The sequence below is a fragment of the Mirounga leonina genome, unplaced genomic scaffold (genome assembly GCF_011800145.1).
Source record: "Mirounga leonina isolate KUSES-001 unplaced genomic scaffold, KU_Mleo_1.0 Mir_154, whole genome shotgun sequence".
NCBI lineage: Eukaryota > Metazoa > Chordata > Mammalia > Carnivora > Phocidae > Mirounga > Mirounga leonina.
The window spans coordinates 56449120-56472824 of record NW_023270389.1 but is presented as its reverse complement, the minus strand read 5'-3'; the positions used below and the strand labels follow the sequence as shown (position 1 = coordinate 56472824).

At 37.2% G+C, this 23705-nt stretch overlaps 1 protein-coding gene across 4 annotated transcripts in view; it reads right to left on the bottom strand.

Moving 5' to 3' along the window:
* NME7 (NME/NM23 family member 7) overlaps positions 1 to 23705 on the bottom strand; it is a 273460-nt gene that overhangs the window by 220945 nt on the left and 28810 nt on the right. For 3 of the 4 annotated variants that reach the window (XM_035010884.1, XM_035010887.1, XM_035010886.1), the window contains exons 2-3: positions 6190 to 6297; positions 5242 to 5408 (exon numbers count right to left, since the gene is read on the bottom strand). In XM_035010884.1, coding sequence (XP_034866775.1) covers positions 5242 to 5408; positions 6190 to 6297 — 275 coding nt within the window. Of the gene's footprint in view, positions 1 to 5241; positions 5409 to 6189; positions 6298 to 21530; positions 21709 to 23705 lie in introns of those variants that run through there. The other variant, XM_035010885.1, reaches the window with a different exon arrangement.

Sequence of the window (23705 nt, the reverse complement as noted above, 5' to 3'; positions counted from 1 at the left end):
TCACTGAGCCAGAGCTTTCCCGACTGGCAACAATGGCAAAGTTATTCAGAGCAACCCTTCCACTGAAAACTAAAAACGGTGGCTAAGATAGCTTTAAAATATTTTTAAAGCAAAAATAAATTGACTAGATGCTAAACAATTATGAGTACAAATGTGAAAGAAAAATGGAGACCCAGAAAAATGAGAATGAAAGTTGCACCGACCTTGCCAGCATTGTTTTTGTCTGGCTAATCTGAACTTTAATCTGTACCACCTCACCGGGAAAGGGAAATAGAACCCAACAGAGAATTCTTCCTATAATAACTTCGGACCAAAGGCTATACCCTAAGGGTGAATCAGAAAGAACCAGGCCTTGCATGGTCTGGCAGCACAAGGTCACATCACTTAGGTAGTCTGGGAACTTCCCATTTTACACTCAGGTACCGATCATCCAGACTGCTAATGCCTCCAGGCAACACTCAGAAGCAAACACAATTCCACCCTAGAAGATGATTTCATCCTGTATCTCAAATAATTCATATATAAATGCGCAACACACACACATATCACACACATATACACATCCACATACATCCAGACACATGACAATCATCACCACACAAAGATAACCACACACACACAAATAAAAAAGACCAACATGAGGGAGAACCAGAAGACACAGCACAAAACAGAGAGACCCACAAATAGTTCAGCTACTAGAACTGTCAGACATAGACTGTAAAATGACCATGCAAACTATGGCTAAAGGAAGGACTGAAAGGCAAGCTGCAAATAGCATCAGGCAACAGGAAAGTCTAAGCTATCAACAATGGATAGATTTGAAAAAGAATCTATTAGAATCACTAGTGATAAAAATACAAAAATGAAAATAAGAACCAAATGGTTTGACAGAAGATTAGATGCAACTGATGAAAGAATTTTGAACAAATTCAGAATAAAGCACAGAGAAACAACAAAAACATATGACACAAAGAAGAGGGCAGTTTCAAGAATATAAGTGAAATCAGGACATTTTCAGCTGAAAGAGTTCTCTATCAGTGAACACACTCTAAGGGAAATTCTAATTTAAGCAAAAGTATAATAATCCCAAACAGAATGTCTGAGGTAAAAAATACTACTACTAAAAGGCCAAAAGTGAAGTCGAATTGTTAACTAATTATATAGAACAATAAAAATGAGCCATTAGGTTCACAAAAACAATTGAAGAAATACACAATGGTAGGCAGAGGGAGAAGTAGGCCCCCCACTGAGCAGGGAGCCCGATGTGGGACTTGATCCCAGGACCCTGGGATCATGACCTGAACCGAAGGCAGCTGCTTAACAGACTGAGCTACCCAGGTGTCCCTGATTTGAGGAGCTTTAAAAAGAAAAAATAGATTTAAAATTAGCTAAAAGAGTAAATTGTATGTTAAGTGCTTTTACCACAAAAAGAAAACAAATCAATATAAAAAAAATAATAGAACAGGAGAAAATTTTTGGAGGTAATAGACAGACTTATATTCTTCATTGTGGTGATGGCTTTATGGTGTAGACTTATCTCCAAAGTCATTAAGCTGTATGCATTAAATAGCTACAGCTTTTTAATGTCAATTTTAACTCAAAAAAGAGATTTAAAAAAAGAAGTAGAAATGTGAGTCAAATGTCCTATGTCTGTAATGTAATCTAAGGGAACTGGAAAGCCAAGGCTGGTTTGAGAGCTGAACTGAGTTATACTGAATTTTCTGCATAACTGCCTCAAAATGAGCTGATGGGCACCAAAGAGATCGATTTTACTTTTTCCTCCTACTATTTCTTTCTGGTATAAAGAAAGGAGTTGAATATGAGGAATATAACAGGGATGTCTTGAGTTCATAAATTATCCTTGATACACACTGAGAACAAGACTAAGTTATAATTATTACATACAGGTTATTTCTATAGGATCATGATAGACATACATGTATTTCCCCATATACCTACTTTTTTGGTCATTTAAATGAAACTACATTTTTTAAACATGAATTCTGAAGTTTATTTAAATTAGCCAAATGGTTGCTGGATTTACTAGCCCACATGCAGTTAAGAAAGAATCAAAAGAGAAAATGGTGGGGGAAAAAAAAAACGAGAAAATGGTGGAACAGTTCAAGTCAGTAAAAATATAATACTGCATATGTGTTCATTAATTATATTTATAAAGCCCAAATATTTAAAATGTCTTCACATTCTTTGGTTCCTCCTCTTTTGAAATCAGCCCCATTCAACAATATTTACCAACATATTAATTAGAGGCTTAATAAAGAATGAGTGTGAGTCAAATGCAACAAAGTTTACTGGTTCTCTTGACTTTCTGGCTCTGTGACTATGGCCAAGTTACTTAATTGCTCTATAAAACAGAATCAATGACATTCACTTTAGACAAATAGAATTAATATATTGGGGCGCCTGGGTGGTTCATTCAGTTAAGCATCCGACTCTTGATTTCAGCTCAGGTTGTGATCTCAGGCTCGTGAGGTCAGGCTCCACACTCAGCGTGAAGTCTGTTTGAGATTCTCTCTCTCCTTCTGCCTCTGCCCCGCCACCCCCAGCCCAAAAAATAAATAAGTATAATTTATATATATATACTTACAAATCATAATTGCTACAGGCATTATTGTTTTATTTTGATTGAGTCATCCTATTAACCCTGTCTCCCTAATTCATTTACTTATGCTAGTTTAAATGAAAACTTAAAGTAGTCTTGAACTGAGACTCATATGGAAAGTGCCTATCACAGCACTCCGCATACAGCATGTGCTCAAAAAATTTAAAACTATAAATATTTACTACTTGCAAATAAAGGAATTATGGTAGATGTTTCCTTAATTTCATAGACTTTCACCATTAGACCCCATAACAATGAGAGATTCCTATTTATCTAACATTCAAATTTTTTTCCCCATTTCAGAGTTATTCTGGGAGTGGTCTTTTTACACGAGACATTCATCACCCCTCTGATCCATCACCACCTGTGTACTAATATCCACAATGAGCACAAACCACCTTGAGAATTATAAAGGACTTGTAAAAAGGGCTCAAGAGGCTTGTAAAGAAGTCACAGAAAGAATATTACTATTGGGAGTTACTTGGATATTATATAATTGGCTAGTTATTTTGGTGGCAGACCTCAAAAGACAGTTGGACAGATTTTTTTTTTCCTATCAAATTAAAAGGTATTTGGAGCTTTTTATATAGATAGGCTTACCTTCTACCAGTGGTCCCTACTTTTAATTATACAATAATCATTCCACAATGCAAGCAATCTCCCAAGACAATACAATATATAAGCCACTGAAACCGAAGCCAACAAAGATGACAAAAGAAGTAAAATTTCAATTCAAATACAGCCATTCTAGCCTCAGAAGGTTGCAAACTCATAAATGTAGAGATTGAAAATTAAAATGCCACCTTAGTAATACTGAAAACTGACATTGTGAAGAAAAATATTAGTAAAAAAGTCATTGTTTTCAGTATAGCCTGATTTTCAGCTGCATCTCCAATATTTTTTGTCTCTCTTCTAAATTGGAACTGAGGTAAAGTCAGGATGACAAATGCAGCTCTGACAAACAATATGGGGAGAAGACTAAAGAGACAGGGCCGCTTGGAAGGCCGCATGCTGCAGCTTCTGAACATCGGAGGAGGAGACGCATGCCGCGGGAGGAAAGGAGAAGCTGGAGAGGCCAGCCAGCCACCAGCACTTCTTCCAGACATAACTATTTCCAGTGATGTAAATTAATTCCTTCCTTCCTTCCTTCCTTCCTTCCTTCCTTCCTTCCTTTCCTTCCTTTCCTTCCTTTCCTTCCTTTCCTTCCTTTCCTTCCTTCCTTCCTTCAACACATTTTTGTGGGGCATTCCCTGTGAATAATTTACTGTTTGAGGCATCACAATAATGGTCTTTAGGTGAACAAGACAGATAAGTTTCTGTGTATCATAATTATGTTACTTTTTTGTTGTTGTTTTTGTAGTACTCATTCTTTCTTCACTTGATCAGTCAATATTCATCACACATATATTATGTCTGTGTATAAAGCTCAGGAATAGACAACATTCATTACAAACAATCTATACAAAAACATCTTTGTCAACTAGATCAAAGGTCATCATTTGTAAACAGGGAGGAAATTTTTTAAAAAGGCAAGAGTAAATAATGAGTTCTAAATTGCTATCCATTGATCCATTCAGCTAACACAGATAAGGTACCTGTAACGTGTAAGGAGATGTGCTAGGTGCCAGAAGACATGCAAATGGATTGAGGCAGAAAGAGGGCAACCATTTTCCAGGTCCTCTCCATTCTCCTATGATTAAATCCACCCATTCTTAAATTACACTGTACTGGGGGCTTTATCTTGCCCCTCCTCTTGCCCGTCAGCAAGCTACTTAACTCTCCTCCAAGCCTCAACTTCCCCATCTACTTAGTGGAGTGATTAGTGGAGCTAATCATAATAGTACCTTGTTTTGTTCTGTTTTGTTTTTTATTAGGTTGTCACGGGACTCAGATAACCCATACAGATCATTTTAATACCATGCCTGATATAATAATAGCTAGCCATCACTGAGTGTTTACCATTACTACTATCCCTCTGCTTCTGCTAATCTTGCACATTTCTTCCTCTTCAGACCTACTGCTACCATCCTAATTCAGACTATTTTACTAATCAAAGTTTTAAAAAAATTTTAACCACCACGCCAGTCAAACAGAACAATGGGCTCTTCCCAGTACACGACATACAACTTTCTGCCTTTGAACCTCTGCTTATACGTATTCCTGTGACCAGCATTCCCTGCTCTTGATCTAACTGGGTAAAAATCCAATTTATCTTTCAGGATCCAGCTCAAATACCTTCACAGGGCCTTCCCTGCTATGGTACTCACTATTTTTTCCCCATAAGCCAGGTTTATTCTATACACCAATACTATTTATGTTCCAACATTTTCAGTTCCCAGTTAAATGCATGTTATGAAGAAAGATGAGGGCATATAAAAAGTTTGCATTTTTTCCTCCAGAAAATAATCATTGCTTAAGACTATAGGCATCGCTTTGTTATCTGAGTGAAGAGCAAGTCGCTGAATCTACTCCTCAAAATCCTAAAAATGTCATAACCCTGAATTGGGTCACTGAATTGGAAAAGTATCTATGCTGTAAAAAACACAAGATAGAAACAAGAAATTAGAATTTTGTACGAAGACATATACAATGTTTTAAGAATGAAGAAAAGCTTTTCTTACTTTTCTTTTCTACTGCCCAGTTGGCGAGCTGTATATTGATCCCCATAGTCAACTAGCACCAGTTGTCGAGAAAAGACATTTACTTTGTTGCCTATAAATAAATCTTCCAAGTGAAGATCATCATATTTGGTTCGCTTTAAAAAGGTGCGGTGATTTTTTACATCATGCTGGAACCAAAACCAACAACACAATAAGACATATAATTATCAATAGACAATGTTAATCATACTATAAATTAGAAATGATTCTTAATTCTGCTTTATTAAACATAGCTTACATTGTTTCATTTTTGTTACAAATACAAATCATAATTTCTTTTATAACTTCTGTATTTCCTAGTCCAATCTAGTAATAACACAAAAACTTATTACAAATTTAATACTTTAAAAACCATGAATAAAAAGATTTATTGACAAATCATTTCAGCAAATTAGTGCTTATGAAATCCCAGAAAAATTCCAAATTTCTGCTTTCTTGCCTACACAGAATGCCAATACCAAAGAGATCTACCTGTAAAATGGTTGCCAATAAAGAGACAAAAAAAAATAAGTGGGACTCTCTTAACCCGATCTTCTTCAATTTGACTTGTTGTAGAGATAACAGCTTTCAATAATGGTGACATATTTAGGACCATGATAATCTTTATAACATTCACTTATTGACTATTGCTTAATCTAAAACATGAATAATCCCACTTCAGTTTTCCAACCAAAAAATATTAATTACTATTTGACATTAAAGATAAAGGCACAAAGTTATCTTCTTGTACTGGAATTATAATACCAAAAAAAGAATTCCCATTAAAAAAAGAAGAAAAAAACATACATATGTATATAATGTATTTTCAAGAGCAACTATATAGAAGGCAATCCTACTCTTCTCCCTATTCCCATCTTCACTCCCTTTGCTAACTTTTAAGGAAAAAAAAAAAAAAAAAGGCTCATTTACCATTTCAACAGATCCATCCCCTGGGTAAAATAAAAGTTCATAACGTCGAAAAAGTGAAGCATTTGGATCATACCACTCTGCAATGAAAACGAATCTTTCACCATGATTCTGCAAAGAAAGAAGAATTTTAACATTAACATATAAAATATAAGCATTCTTGTATAAATCATATAAATTGAAAGCAACACTTACCAAATATTTGTAACAAATAAATCTGTTACTACTTATTATGCTGCTTTCAACAAGATATTACTTATCAACATATCCTCAAATATTTCTTTCTACTTTCTGATTAAATATCCTTAGTTAGCTCAAAGATGACTTATAAACTGCTTAATACTTTATAACCATCCAATCATCCTGAGTAAATCAACAATTTTTTAGAACATGAGCTCCTGATCTGTCTACTGTAATAATTCAGCCTTCTGAAAGCAAATTTAGATATAAACAGACAATATAAACTGTTATGAGAAAAAAGCTGAGAGGCTAGCTCTCAATTACATATTTCCTAAACTTAAGAATCCAGCAGTATTAGAATACCATCATCATTAAAGTGATAGTAAACATCTTTTTTCTCCTTAGTAATTTCACACGATAGTATGTTTTTATAGAAATTGCAGAATGTGTTAGTCTAGGTCCTCCAAGAAGCAGACACCACGACAGGATTAAACTTGAAAGAATTCTATTCCTGTAAGGGAAACTCCTATAAGAGAAAATGGGAAGAGGTTCAGACAATAAGACAAATCAGACCCGAAGGAAGGAGAGTGAGAGAGAGAGAAGAAAGCCATCATCCTGAATTGCTGTATAATCTAAGGAAGAATCAGCAAGACCAGCAGGCAGTACTAGAGCCAGTGAGCCTTCAAGAGTTCCTTGATTTCCGGGGACCAGCCTGCTTTAGTCTTCCTGCTCCTCTCAGGCGCCGGCTAGAAGCAGCCCTTGGGAAGCATATCTTTTTTTTTTTCTTTTTTAAATTTTATTTATTTGAGAGAGAGAGAGAGAGTATGAGCAAGGAGGAGAGGCAGAGGGAGAGGAAGCAGACTCCCCAGTGAGCAGGGATCCCGACATGGGGCTCGATCCCAGGATCCTGGGATCATGACCTGAGCCGAAGGCAGACGCTTAACTGACTGAGGCACCCAGGTGCCCCAGGGAAACATGTCTTAAGTGCAAAAGCAGCAGAGGATTTCAGAGCACAGTAGCTGGGGCCCTTGGTTACTGAAGCCCCTTCTAGCCGGAGTTCTGTAAGGTGCATTTTTATGCCTATTGCACAGGATAAAATGAAAAAAAGAAGTCAAAGATTGATCTTCTTTCCTCGATTATTCAGCAGGACTTCCAATCATATATGTTGTTAAAAATATCTTGGCCCCAAAGGTCCGTCGTTACAATAAGCAAAGGAGGACATATAGGACATATAAGGAAGAAAGGAATTTAGAGGAGTTTTGTTCCCAATTCTAAATTTAACACCTGATTCTTTAGTTAGGGTATATGGATAGGATCCTTTTATGTCAATAATTCACTTATAAATTCTTATGGTAGAAGTTGTATGTCTAGTTATGTTTATGATTATACTCATAAACTGTACTGTAGATAGTTTTAAGACACTATTTTATTTTTCCCACAATCATCCAAAAATACACATTTAAATAATGCTTATTAGTCAAGAGAAAATAAAGGTGAACTAAGAAACATACTACAACATTTGTGAAGGCCTTTCTTCACACATTTTTTTTTCACGTCCTTACAAATACAGCTTTTTAAGGTTTAGGCTTTACCATGCATTTGAGTATTATAGTCCACTTTTAATATAAAATTGGAAATATTAGTAGCTTATTAAAATTTTTACTGTCTATATTAAAATATTCATTCACTTAAAGACATCATTGAAATATTGCCTTCGCTGAAATAAATAAAACTATAAAATGGAAGAAATGACCACATATCTAACTGAAGGTAAAAGGGTATGATAGTGAGGTAAATGAAAAACCAATGAAACTTGGCACTTCCATTCATCCAGGTAGCCTAACCACAAAACTAACCAATCACACTCCTTAATTCTGAGACAGGTAATAGGATTTTGCACAATACACAATACAGAAAAGAAAATAAATGGAGGAACTACGGTTTCTGACTGACAAAGTAGCTTACAGCAAACCAAGGCAAGAACAATTAGAAAACTGGGATATGAAAAAAAAGTCTGTCTGAGACCCTGGAGAGCCTCTAGGGCAGCCAGGGTTTGATGATCCCAGATCTAGTAAGGCAGGAAGCTTCCTGAGGTAGCCCAATCTTCTTTGTGCTGCTTTTACCTGAGTACATGCGTTGAGTCTTAAGTCAACCTGGACAAGAGACTGAGAACCTTAAGAAGCTGCCAAGAGGCAGAGGAGCTCATGGAGCTTTTGCCAATTTCACAGAGATATGAAGACAAAAACTGGACTCTGGGGCTGCCAAAGCAGCCAAGGTTTGAGGGACAAAGATCCTGGAGAGAAGGACATTATAGAAAAGTGAGTTCAAACCTGTGCTTGTTCTGTGGAAATTTCAGTAGCCTCACAGCATGGAGAGAGAAAAATGAGAGTCCAAACCCACTAAAGAGATCTCTGGTATCTGCTCTAACCTTTTTGTTGTAATTCCTGGAGCATTACACTCTAGGAGCACGGGTAAACCGAAGGGTAAACTGACCCTTACAAAGTTTTCAAGTTTTCTGTTCACTCAACCCTTAGTCCTTGACCATACTGAGGTGACATTCCCCCATTTTAGCTCCCTGACTCTCCAGAAACTCAACTTCAGTAATAGACTACCAGATATACCAAGAAAGAAAACCAAAAGAAAAAACAGACAATAAAAAGAGATCCACGAATAGCCTACTTATTATCTGGCAAAGGCTTCAAAATAACAAACATGGTATAAAAAAATATATCAAGATGAAGAATTTCACCAGAGAGCCAGCATCTATTTTTTTTAAGTCAAGTGGAAATTCAAGAACTAAAAATAACCCTAACATAGCATTCTCTAACTAGCAAAAAAAATTCCCTCCAAAAGATAAAGGTGAAATAAAGACATTTCTAGATAAGCAAAAAGAGAAAATGTATTACCAGGGTACCTGCATAAAGAAATTCTAAAGGCAGTTCCAAAGAAAAAAGGAAAATGATACCAGATAATACAAGGAGTTAAAGACAGGGTTGAAAAACAGTGGGTATCTGGGTAAATCTAAATAAATAATATGCATGCAATATAATAATAGTGTCTTATGAGATATAAAATATGTAGAATTTGGATGCATGTCAAAAAAATATAAAGGGTGTAAAAAGTAGACAGTGTTCTTCAAATTATGTGAAGCAAAGAAAATATCTCCTACATCAGTTGCTCAACCTGTTCTCAAATTCCAATGAATATTAGTGAACAAGAATCTCTTAAAATAGTAGATAAGCAAATCAGGGATGTTCTGTTCAGTTTGTCACTGTCTATTCTGTTAGAACGAATCTTCTCCCTCTCCTTCTCCTCAGACAATGGGAAAGCATGTATCAGAATGTTTAACAAATCAGTGACATTCAAACTCTAAAAATTATTGTTATCGTCATGATTAATGGTTGTCATTAATTTTTAGAGTACCAACTAAGTGACAGGCTCTTGACATGATCTCATTTCATTCTCACAACAGACAATGTAGGTAGTATCCCTATTTCATGGACAAGGACAGTAAAGCTCAAAAAATTTGAACACTGGTCCAAGGTTACACAGCCAAGAAATAAGTCAGAACTCAAACTTCAGTCCTTCAGATGCTTTGTCCCATTAAATAGCACTGCCTATGAAAAAATGATGCAAAAGTCACTATTAAAGAAAGTATCCATTCAGTGGGTCTGATCCAATGATGAACTGAGTTATTTAACTATTCTTTCATGTAAAACTAAATAATTCTAAACAGGGTCAAGTTTTGTGGCCTATAACAACCATCTAGAAGAGAAATGGGTTATTATGAAATGTAATAAAAGAATCATCGTACTCCCTGTGACATCAACCATATTTAACAAATACTGTTTTTCAATTACATCCCAATTCCAAAATCCTAAAATATCAAGTCAGTGAAGTGTGTCCTTCTAAGATACCACCAGTGTGTAAAATACCAAAAAAATGTTATAAAGCAGATGTTATCTAGGAAATTAAAGAAATTATATCCTATGTTGCCCATAAGTTGCTGCTTTAAAATCAGTTTTCACTGTGAGCATTAGTTATTCTAATGTAGTCATGAGCTCTAAAGAAAAATAATAAAAGCAATTCTTTTGTAAGGTAAAGGGGGAAAAAAAGTCAACAGATAAGGTTACACCTTAATGGGAAAGGAATAAAGAATTGTGTTACCTTTAAAAATTCCCTCAGAACAACCACTTACTTAGATGTTGAAGGAAGAATTTGCAACACTACATGGCACTTAGCTAAATCTCTGATAAATAAGCATCACTCATAAAAAGAGAAACTGTGTCCACAAGATTTCAAAAAATGCCTAAGCTCTTCGATCGGACCTCTTGGATTCTAACCTAGAGTTTCACAACAGCACCTACATACAAGGAAGAAAAATCCTTTATGCTCTCTTAAAAAATTAACCCATTCCTTCATCTATAACTGTGATTTATCTCAACAAGATTGTTTAAAACTACATTAAAATAGTAACAGAATTTCTATTTAGATGAAGAAACTAACTCTCAAGCAAGTACTGTTTCCTGAGAAAAGGCCAACTATGCGAGGTACAAATTGTATTCAAATGTGATTTAAACTTAACTTTCTGATTTATCTTTGCAGTAGAAGATTCCTTCTTCTGGTTCCCTCCTAGAGTCAAAAGATGTCTAGAGGTAGAGCGACGGTACCTCTGGACTTGGCAACAACAGTGTGCCTCTGAATGTCCCATTCAGGCTGTCCTTTCGCCTCGCTGCCTGATACACACACACCCACACCAGTACCCCTCCTAAACCAAAGTCACCTTTGAAATTTAAAAAAAAATTTTACTTTTCAGCTAAATTGAGCAAAGCCTAGCAAAGAATGTGATTCATTAAATCAATGAGATTCATCAAAATGGTAATGATGTCAAAACTGAAAATCATTTTGTTTGAACCCTTCATTTTATGGATACAGAAACTGAGGCCCAGTGAATATCTATGACTTCCATAAAGTCAGGAAGCTACACTTGCTGTGACTCAGCTATCTCCATAAGACCGCACTTCCAGGGCTGACTCAAGAGGGAGAAACTAACACTGAAGCAGCACGAAAGGACACATCCATTTCCTGGCCGCAGATCTGACGAGAACGTCACCGACATGGTCACAGGGGCAGTGAAGGTCTCCACTTCCATCAGACGGAGGCTTATGCAGAGCATTCAAAGATCAAACTAGAGCACAAAGAGACTTTTTCTTAAAGTAGCCAAATCATTTTCCTTCCTCTGAACATTTGGAATATAATTTATACACAGTAAGAAAGAGGATCCCTCACACTCAAGCACACTTTGTTAACTAATCACTAATGTGCCATCTACTCTTTCTTTTTTTTTGGACATGTCCTTTTTTTTTTTTAATATTGTAAGCAGCTATCTACACGATGAGGTTCAGGGCACACTACTCCCAAAATCTGGCACCTATGTATATTGAATATTTTAAGCTGAAGGAGTTGGAGAAAACAGCAGAAGCAGGAAGGTCACTTTGACCTTTTCCCAAGCCTCTTCTTCTCTGAAACAGGTCATAAAACCCTCGTGTGAAAGATACCTTCCCAGAAGAAAGAAGCATCCTTATCTCTCAGGACAAAGGAACACAGGGAAAAAATCCCAACAAACAGGCCTTGCTAAGTTTCCTCCAGTTTACCACACTTACCTCATACTCCGTAGTCTGTTACATTCCTCCATGACTGTCCACTCTTCATTAAACCTAGCTAAAAATACTCAGGTCTGTTTCTCAAGGTCCCCATTTCTTTATGAAGGCTCCCATGTCACATTAAACTTCAATAAATTGGTATGCTTCGCTCCTATTAATCTTTGTCAGTTTTCAGACACAGCCAGGGACCCTCAGAGGGTCAAGGAAAACTTTTCCCTCCCCTACACATACTATAGCCAAAAAGCAAAGAAGAAAGCCAATAACATGGAAGAGAAGCTTTCATATGCTGCACTGGGGGCGGGGAAGGGGTAGAAGGAGTGAATAGCCATATAGAGGTTAAGTAGCAGGAAGCACAGTGGTTTGCAAGATGGCAAATAGTAAGAAACAACATGCTGATGATTATGTAAACAGCCGCTAAATTTGATGCACAGGGGGGAAACTGTACTCAGAGTATTAATCCGACCAAAAAGTGGTTCTGTTCCTACTGCAAAATGTCAGCATTGAACAACATAATAAGCATTTTCATTGCCAAGAAACTTGGATGATGATGACCCAAATCTTTAATACTCAATTTAAAATCCTGTATAGGTAGGGAATAATTTTCCAGAAGGACACTCAAGAATATGTCAGAAGTAGCTGCCGCTGGGGAGTGTGTGGAGTGTTAGGGGGTGGGGAGGCGGATTGGGGAGGCTACTTTTCAGTTTGCACCTTTCTGAACTGTTTTACCCTGTTTGATGCTTGTATTTTTTGTTATTGTTTAATGTCAAGAGGGATTAAATTTTCTAATTTGTAGTTTTCTTTATAGTTTAATTTTAAATTATACTGAAAAACTGAAGCTGTTTTTTTTTCTCTTTAACTATGTAAAAGTTTAACTACCTAAACACCCAACAAAGATATTATTTGTCAGTAGACCCTTCTTCATATCATATATCATCTAGAACCTTTGGAGTTCTCTTCTATTAACCATACTATAAAATCAGAATATGAAGACAAAGAAACAAAAACAAAACAAGCAAGCAAAGGGTATAACGTGAATGTGAAGGAAATATCTCAAGTTTCAGTACAGGCCTCACTGTTTGCCCACTGAAAAGCATAAGGCAAGGCCATCAGACTTTGTACATTATCTGCAAGGCCATCAGACTTTGTACATTATCTGATTCCCAACCATCAATTCATTTCTTCAACAAATTGAGCACTTGCCCATGGTCTATGTACTATGCCAGGTACTCAGATACGTCAAGATAGGACGACAGTGATTAGAAACAAACATCACCCTTGTCTTCATGGTCCTTATAATCTAGCAGCCAATGGAGCAATTTCTAGGAACTTAGAACTCCTGCCTCTGAATTTATTGTTCTTCTACTACGTCACAGTTGACTCAGTTAAGATAAGTCACTTAATTATTTACTTAAAATCCATTCTGTTTAAAATCCTCACTGTTTACCTGACTATTCATCAGAATATGCTATACAGTGCTTTTCAATTTTTATTTTTAATTTCCCTTTGATGGTATGCTTTTTCAAATGTAGAAAAACCTCAGATTGTTTTTCCAAACTTATTTTGTTACACCTAAAAAAGGAAAATGTCATTTTAAAATGTAGCATATGAAAATTGCATCTATTCAAATGCATTCCGGTATGAGTCATTCCCCAGTGCAGTCATTTTTTAAAAATAGTCAGATTATACCATGCACATGCTAATTAAGTAGGTAAGTTTCTTCCATTCATTTTGAAAACATTTTTCCTTCTTTCAATTCCTTTTTTTTTTTAATAGGCGACAACTAACAAATAATAATGATCTTTTGTAAAAGGGGTAAAATTTAAAAACCATACCTATACTGGTTATAAACATGATAATGACTGAACTTGCAGATAATGCTGGAAGAAAGGACAGAATTAATACAGATGAGTGAGCCACATGTGAGCCCTTGTTATCACCTGAAAGTGTTCCACCACCAAATCCAGTGCTTCAAGCATTCTGTCCCCTGCCCACATCCTCCTGTCCTGGCAGTTAGTTTGTCCAGCTTCTCCCTCTTTCCAGCTGAATGGTCCTTTCACACATTCCCAATCTACTGGCCTCTTTCCCTCACTTCCTTCTTTACCCATCTTAGATTCCTTGATATGTCACTTCGATCATTCTCTTAACAATTCTCTTCATACAAGACCCAACCCTAGATGAAGTTACTAACCACTGTGCTTGCTCTGTGCTTATAGTGGGGTTTTATGGTTTTGCATTTTACATTTAGGTCTATGATCCATTTTGAGTTAATTTTTGTGAAGCATGTAAGTTCTGTGTCCATTCATTTTGAGGTATAAATAGGTAGACAAAGTGTTATTCAATCATTTTTAGGTACTGATAGAGTCTTCCTAGACTATCAGTCTTACTCAATGGTAAGTAAACATTTTTTGCATTATAACAAATGTGTATATATATTACTGAATAGAATGTAAAATTCATATATAATTTCACACAATTTGTAAGATAAAATAGGTGATTTTAAGGAAATTTCACTCTAGTGTTGAAATTCCAGGTGAAATGCTACTTGAAGGGCAACCAAGCCTTTGGAAAATCAAATCACAGCACACCTCTCTTGGTCACTGCTTAAGGGAAGGCCAAGCCATACATGGAACATGAGAAACTAACAATGTTTTCCAGGCACATGTGCTTAAATAAAACCATCCCTTAGTTCAAGAGTAAGTTTATTAAGCTTATGCCACTAAGTAGAACTGTGCCTTGGCCTCATACACTTCAACAGTACTGGTCAGAAGGAGCCACTGCCCTCCTGATGACCCTACAACCATCAAGCACCACACCCTGGTTGCACCTGGCACAAGCAGGCCTGCGGAGGACAATGCCTATGCCCAACTGAGTCTGCTCCTGAGCTGCTGGGGTCGCCACCTGCACTGGCAGCAACTGGCATGGCCCTGAACTGCGCTGCTTGAAGGGAAGGCCCAGGAAACCACAGATGGTTTTCTCTGGGGTCAGTCAGGGACTACTTCAGAATGGGTAAGAGCATGGGCTTTAGAGTCCGACAGACCTGGGCTTTGTGACCTTGGATAAGATACTCGACCTCTCTGAGCCCTGGTTTCTGTACCTGTAAAATGGGAAGAGTAATAAATTCTCCTCATAAGGAAGAGGCGGGGATTAAAAGCCTTAGTGTGCATAAAGCACTTAGGATTTCTGTTGCCTAAATCTTCACAGCAGTGACAGGGGCTAGGAGGGCCATGTGTGACTTCAGAGCTGCCCTGCACACACCCATCTCCTACACTGACACACAGGAAGAGCCTCTCTGGACTTGGGAGGCCACAGCCTCAGCTGCAGCTAATCCTAGTAAATAGTTTTTTTTTTAAAGACCCTTGCAGGAAAATCAATGTGAAGGAAAACAGAATTTGCGAAGGACAGAGAAACAGAAATGTGACTGAAATTATACATTATGAAAAGAAAAGCTACTGGATGTATATAGTTATTTCTCCAATAACAAGCAATTTTTTATAAAGGACATGTTAATAAATCGGAGTAGGAGTATAAAATCTTGCCTTTTAGAGAGCTCAAAGTTTTCACCAATAAAAAACTGAGCAACAATTTTCTTTTTACATTTTATAACATCATCTGTTACCCATTAATCATTAGTATTATAATTCGAACTTCTCAAAGGGCACCATTGAAAAAATCATAAATTACACTAATCAACATGAAATTACTGTTGCCAATTGTAGATGTGAAAAAATTAAACCCTGTACTTTAGCTTAACAGAGAAGCCATATTATGGAAAATAACAACAAAGTATTCACATTTTATAGTTAATATTTAAAGTCATATTAGATATTATACTTACTAGCAACCAATATGTTCAAAAGAGCAGGTATCATATTTTACCATTTAACTAACCTAAAGATGCAAAATTAATTATGTGACTAGGTTTCTAGGACCAAAAAGGAATCAGGAGCTTCATTTATGAGCTATGTTTATGAAAAAGGAATAAAATCTCAAGAGCCTCCCTCCCATTCTACAAAACATTTCCCAAGCAGAAATGTTCCATATTTTATTTAGGGATAGAAATATTATAGACGAGAAAGTGTATACCCAAGGCTTTTCTTTTCTTTTTTTTTTTTTTTAAGATTTTATTTATTTATTTGACAGAGAGAGACACAACGAGAGAGGGAACACAAGCAGAGGGAACAGAAGCAGGCTTCCCGTGGAGCAAGGAGCCCGATACCAGGCTCAATCCCAGGACCCTGGGATCATGACCTGAGCCGAAGGCAAACATTTATTGACTAAGCCACCCAGGCGCCCCTACCCAGGGCTTTTCTGATATCAAAAGTAAAACAGGAAATTTTTTCAAATACATTATCAAAATCTCTACTTGATAATGGCTCAACAATAAATTAAGGCATCTTTTCAAGTTTTTATTCCTGATAGTACTAAGCCTGGAGGAAAGGCAGAAAAAATTGAAAATCATACTTCTGTAATCCCACATCAATTATAAATTCAGAAGAAACAAAATATTACCATGTATGGAAAAGTATTCCACCCAATTCACAAGCGCTTGGGGTGAAGGATGAGTTTGTGTGTATATGTGCATTTGTGTGCAAGTTAAGTGAAGATGAATATTTCTGAATAATACATGATAATAGTATAAAATTATCTTCATTACATTTTAGATGTGTCCAATGTAATGAAGCCACTTAACAGGGAAAAGTCCCTTATTCTTCCAGGGACCATGTATTCTGGTACGGCCTCAAGAGAGTATAGGAAAGTTAAGATAAGGTGTAAACTCAGCATATAGTGACACAAACATCATCACCTTTAAGTACTAAACATATAGAATGTTTAAAAAGACAGAGAAAAGAAAAGGAAGGAAGAAAGGAAAGAATAAAGAAAAGAAGGCAGGCAGTGCCTTTTTTTTTTTTTATTTTAGGATACCAAACTATCATTAGCCTGCATGAATCAGTAGGATCCACTGTTTACATTTGATTGCTTACACTTATGACTCGTTCAGTTTTCTCTAAAATGCTATTATTTTAACTAACCTTTACAAATCTTATTTACTTCTCAGAACAGTTAGAACCAAATACTGAATTAAGCAGGTAGGGAGGGAAGGTGAGATAAGCTAACAGTATGTGAGGCATATTTAGAACCTCATCTCAGTTGATTCTTACCACACACCTGCCATGGAAGTTCCCCCTCCCATTTTCACCAATGGTAAATAGGTTCAGAGGGCCTAAGGTTAATTCTCCGGGGATTACAAAGATCAAACACCTAGGCAGGGCCAGAGTTGGGATTCAAAAAAGGTCTGATGCTAAAAATCAGTACTCATTTCCAGACATCAAAAGCATTGAATCAAGAAAAACATCAAGAGTTCTGGATCAATCAAAAGAGCAACATAAATGGAAGACAGTGAGAAAGGTCGTCTGTCTACAAGGTTCATCTGAGCACAAAAGCAGATAGTGCAAAGAAATTAGAGATTATTGACAATGGAAAATTAGTTGGGCCTCAATCCTAGAAAGAATAGGACTCATTCTAGAGTTGTAGAGGGCTCTGACAGGTTACTGAAGCACTTTGTATGTGTTTCTGGCAGTAGCACTTAACACGTATTATAAGAGCCAAAGTAATCTTGAGAAAGAACAGAGCTAGAGGTATCACAATCCCAGATTTCAAGCTATACTACAAAGCTATAGTAATCAGAACAGTATGGTACTGGCACAAAAACAGACACATAGATCAATGGAACAGAATGAGAGCCCAGAAATAAAGCCATGATTATATGGTCAATTAATCTATGACAAATGAGGAAAGAACATGTAATAGGGGAAAGACAGTCTCTTCAATAAATGGTGCTGGGAAACCTGGACAGCTACTTGCAAAAGAATGAAACTGGACCGCTTTCTGACACTGTACACTAAAATAAACTCCAAATAGATTCAAGACCTATAAGTGAGTCATGAAACCATAAAACTCCTAGAAGAAAATGTAGGTAGTAATATCTTTGACATCATCCTTAGCAACATTTTTCTAGATATGTCTCCTCAGGCAAGGGAAACAAAAGCAAAAATGAACTATTGGGACTACACCAAAATAAAAAGCTTTTGCACAGCAAAGGAAACCATCAACAAAATGAAAAAGCAACCTGCTGAATGGGAGAAGATATTTGCAAATGATTTATTCAATAAGAGGTTAATACCCAAAATACATGAAGAATTTATTCAACTCAACACCAAAAGCCCCCCAAATAATCCAATTAAAAATGGGCAGAGGGCCTGAATAGACATTTTTCCATACAGATGGCCAACAGACACATGAAAAGATGTTCAACATCACTAACCCTCAGGGAAATGTAAATCAAAATCATAATGAGATACCACCTTTTGCCTGCTAGAATGGCTAGAATCAAAAAGACAAAAAATAACAAGTGTGGGGGAGGATGTGGAGAAAAAGGACCATTCCTGCACTGTTGGTGGGAATGTAAATTGGTGCAGCCACTGTGGGAACCAGAGTGGAGGTTCCTCAAAAAATTAAAAATAGAATTAGCATATAATTCCACTAATGGGTATTTACCCAAAGAAAATGAAAACACTAACCTGAAAAGATATATGCACCCTTATGTTTACTGCAGCATTATTTACAATAGCCAAGTGTCCATCAATAGATGAACAGATAAAGAAGATATGATATATATATGCCTATATATATGTAGATATATATAGTCCATCAATATATATAGTGTCCATCAGTAGATGAATAAAGAAGATATGAGCTATATACATACACATACACAATGGAATGGAATATCACCCAGTCACCAAAAAAAAAAAAAAAAGAGAGAGAGATCTTGACAATACAGATGGACCTAGAGGGTATAATGCTAAGTGGAATAAGTCAGAGAAAGACCACATGACTTCACTTTTATGTAGAACCTAAAAGACAAATGAAAAACAAGCAAAAAGCAGAAACTGACCCATACTGAGAACAAACTGATGGTTGCCGAAGGGGAAAGGGTGGGAAGGAGGATGGGCAAAATGGGGAAGGGGAGTGGGAGATACAGGCTTCCAGTTATGAAATATGTAAGTAATAAATAAGGATAAAATGTACAGCATAGGGAATATAGCCAATGGTATTATAATAGCACTGTATAGTGACAGATGGTAGCTAAATGTGTGGTGAGCATAGCATAATGTATAGACTTCTTGAATCACTATGTTGTACACCTGAAACTAATGCAACATTGTGTGTCAACTATACCTCAATTTTTAAAAAAAAACAAAAAAAGACATGTTGTAAGAGATCAGGAAAAGGAGTTACACAGAGTCAATATCAGATTTCTAGGGAATAAAAATCAGTTCACAGAATAGAAAAGCATGCCTAAAAGAGAAAAAACTGCAGTGGTAACAGTAATGACGTGGTATTACGTATTCAAAGACCTAGCAGATGTTAGACATCTGTCTGGAAATGTCTTATTTCACCTCCATTATTCTGAAGGGTATTTTTGCTGGTTATAGAATTCTGTGTTTTATAACTAACAGCTTTCCAGGAATGCATCTTGAAAAACAGTACTCTGGATTCTTCTGCCCCAAAACAATAACTCAAGAAATCATCCCAAGAAACTTTAGTTTCTCAAAGAAATGTATTTTTAAAAACCAGAGGACATTATATACCAATATATCTGAAACAGTACTGTATTTCTAGTTTCTCAAGTTGTAAACAATGAAATTTTAAATGGCTGCTGCTTGCGTGTTTTACAATTATAGAACTCCAAAGGGACATTGTTAAGATATAAATATTAACTGATAGTCATCAAAGGGTCAAATTGTATAGTTGACTCTTAAACAACTTAGGGGTTAGGGCACCCAACCATGCTCAATCCAAAAATTGAGCATAACTTTTGACTCCTATAGGAGCCAAGGGCAGGCTGTCTAAAATGTGTCACAATGGCATACTGATTATTTTGAATTTAAGCCACTTGGGAAACAGCCAGTGAGTGTCAGGACACTCAGAGCCCCCTCCCCAAAACATAAAATAAAACTCCCATATGAAAGATACCCTCCCTGTACTAAGAAGACATACTTATCACCAGATATAGAACCTTTAAAACTGACAAAGCTATAGAAACAAACCTTGTTACTTTTTTTCTAATTTATTACCTCAGCCCAAATTCCCCCTTAGAATTCCTTACTAATTAAAGCTCCCAAACATCCATTTTCCTTATCCTGCCAATTCCTCACAAATTTATTGTCTCTTTGTCTAAAGAATATAAAAACTACCCCTTTTGGTCATTTATTTAGATCTCGATTTCATTATTGGGTCTCTATGCACATATACAACTTCCTTTTTTTTTTCTCATTACTGTCTCATGTAAATTTAATTCTTAGTCCAGCTGGAAGACCTCTAAGGGTAGAGGAAGAATTTTTCATTCCAGTGAAACTTAACTACTAGTAACCTACTGTTGGCTGAAAGCCTTCCTAATAACATAAGCAGTCAACACATACTTCATACGTTATATGTATGAAGTAGTGTATTCCTACAAGAGACTAAGCTAGAAAAAAGTTATTTTAAAAATCATAAGGAAAATACAGTATGTACCTATATTTATTGAGAAAAATCTGCTTAAAGGCTGTAGGAGTGCTAACAACACTGACTCCGTCTTTGGCCTTCCATCTTGTTCTCCCCTCTGGCACACAGATGGCACCACTTTAAGATAACCACCCCGTGACCTCACCACCATGCCCCTTGCTCCCTAAAACTTGGGGATTGAGGTCTGAATAGGGGTAGAGAATAGGGGCAGCAAACAGCTGCCTAGTGTCCCGGGTTATCCCTCTGTCCAACTGCCCAATCCCCCGGCAGCAAATTACCCTGAATAAAATGCTATCCCTAATGGTATGGAGTGGCTTGCTTCGTTTTTTCAGTATTAAAGGGCCTGCTCAGTCTGGAGCATCCATTACTGACCATCCTTCACCTTTTAACATAGGTGGACTGGGCTGGACAGGGGCAGCAGTGATGGCCCTGGCTCCCAGTGGTGGTGCCATCCGGCAGCCTGGTGGCCTCTGCTCATTAGGGGCGGCGTTGGGGGCCATGGGCAGTATTACTGGAGGTGTAGTACCGCTGGCCCATCTGCCTGGAGGCGTACCACCGGCCCACGGCTTTTGGCAGCTGTGCGAGGCCACAGGACCAGGGTGCCACCAAGGGAGTAGTTTGTGCCCAGCAGTAAGGGGCCGAGGCCCCAGGCCACCCCTGCACAGCCCTGGACCTGGCACCAGAAGACATGGTGGGGGTTAGGGGGAGATTCGAGAGCCAGGAGTATGGGGCTCCATGCACAGGGCCCTCCTTGCCTTCTGGACATGTTCCTCCTCTTCAGTCCAGGCTCCTCCCACCAGGCCCCAGCACTGGACGTCACCCCAACCGCCCCCCAACAGTACATGGGGTGACCTGTAGCCTAGGGGCTGCTGATAGCGAGCAAGCTTTCCTGGGTACTCAGAGGACAGCAGGCATGACCTCTGCAATAGTCACCTTCGATTGAGTCCTGTGGAGCCTGGGGCAGGCTGTTGTAAATAAATGCCTTGTCGCTTTTCCTGCCAACTCTTATAAACAAACAAAAAGTGCATAAGTGGATCCGGGCAGTTCAAATCCAAGTTGTTCAAGGGTCAACCCTGTATTGAGGATAGGAGGACAGGAGTGGAAATGTTTACAAAGTTGAATGAATAAGACTGTTGAAGCAGCTTAGAATCTAATTCAGAAAAGACTCCTAGTTATTAAAGTTTTTTTTTTAATCACAGAAAGTACATATAATTTAGGAACAGCTACTTCTTATTTTAATATCGTTTCTTTTCCATATGTTTAAAACTCCATTATAACAGTGGCTTCCAAACTTTGAATTATCACTCACAGTTATAACTTCACATCATGACCCAATACATTCATACCTGTAGATATATTACTGACAAATTTCACACAGCAATATTTATCCTTACTGTGTGCTGTGGACTAAGATTATTTTCTATTCTACTTTTTTTTTTAAAACATGCTGAACTGACTTCATGACCTACAAATAAGATCAAAAACCTCTGAAAGACACCATGTAACTCCCCACCCTCTCCCTCCACACTCAGACTGAGCACCCTCAAAAAAAACCGTTTTTCCCTATTAGAACTAAGCAACATATCAGTCACTAAAATAAATGTGCTAACTTAAGAACTGACTATAAAGGGGAACAACTATATATTCAAAGAACTGGAGGAAATCATTTTTGAGGGATATTTTAATTCACCCTGGCTACTGACCCATCCTTGCACTGAGGAGAGTAGCAGCTTCAAGGGCAGGGAAAGTGCAAGTCTACAGCTCAGTGAGGTTGTAAGGAGACAGCACTGGTGCTGCCACTGGGCCAGGACTGTGTGGAACAAGGAGTCACACCCCTTAAAATCATCACAGAAAGATGAAGCAAGAGGGAGGCACTGATTCTGAATCACTGATCTAAAACAGAGTCCAGTGAAAGGGCCATGCGTCACTTTGCCGGAATTAAGCAGCTCTATTCTAGCTAGCGAGAACAATCACTTCTATAGAACCAGTTCCATAGCTAAACATCAAGTTTCAAATGTGTTCAAAGTCTTTAATATTTATCTCTATATATTATTTGAATCTATGAGATCATAACTCAATGCCACATCGTTTTTCTCTCTTCCATCAAGCAGTGACATACTAGGTGAATTAAAAAAACAATCAGACTTGCTGCAAGCTTTGTTAGTGTATTTCTCCTTACATTTTCTTACTTGCCCAAGATGGGAAGCGAACCTTGGCGGCTTCCCTCCTTTCCTACAGCATCTCACAAGTCGGCCATCTTTACAAATCAATACAAGTTTAACAAAGGATTCTCATTACTATTTTAAAAAATCATTTAGTGGACGATGAAGAACTAGGAAATTTTGGCCAAAGTTGTAAAATATTAGTTCTACTCATGACTGGACAGCAGTGAACAACCTCCATGGTACTTTGGTTTACCAATTAATACATGGAAATGTTTAAGATCTTAGCAGTGTAAAACCGTTTGCACATTTCAGCTTATTGTAGTCCTTCTACCTTCATCCTCTTCTCTACTCTTCCAAATTGTAAAGTATGTAACACTGACATAAATTAAAATGTCTTCAACTGAATCCTGTTTATTGAGCAAAAGCTATAAAAAAAAAAAAAGAGAGAGAGAAGAAAATCTATCACACACAGGTTTGCCAAAATAAAAGCCCATCCACTCAGGAAAATGGTGGGTCTTCTAACTAGCTACACTCCTTGTCATTGAACTACAGAGCTGTAACTTCCTTTTTCTTTTGAGGTACATAGCAAGTGTGGGTCAACAGCCAAGCACAAACTGTTATTTACAGAGGTGGGGGGAGGGGTGTGGGACTCAGGGAACCAGTTCTTACCCACCATCACATCTTAAGATAAACTGGCTGGCTCCTTTTGGAAGATGAGTAAAGATGAGTACAGATATATTCTATAATGATAGTATGTAAATAACTGGCCTATTTAGTTTTTCCAGGGACAAACCAAAACAGGATCACACTTCAATTCTGAATATTGCTTACATAAACACTTAAATATACTACAGACCTGAATCAATGATATGTGCCATATATCTTGTTATTTATGATACTTCTCATAAAACTTTGAACACCCTCTCTCAGTTCCTTCAAAATC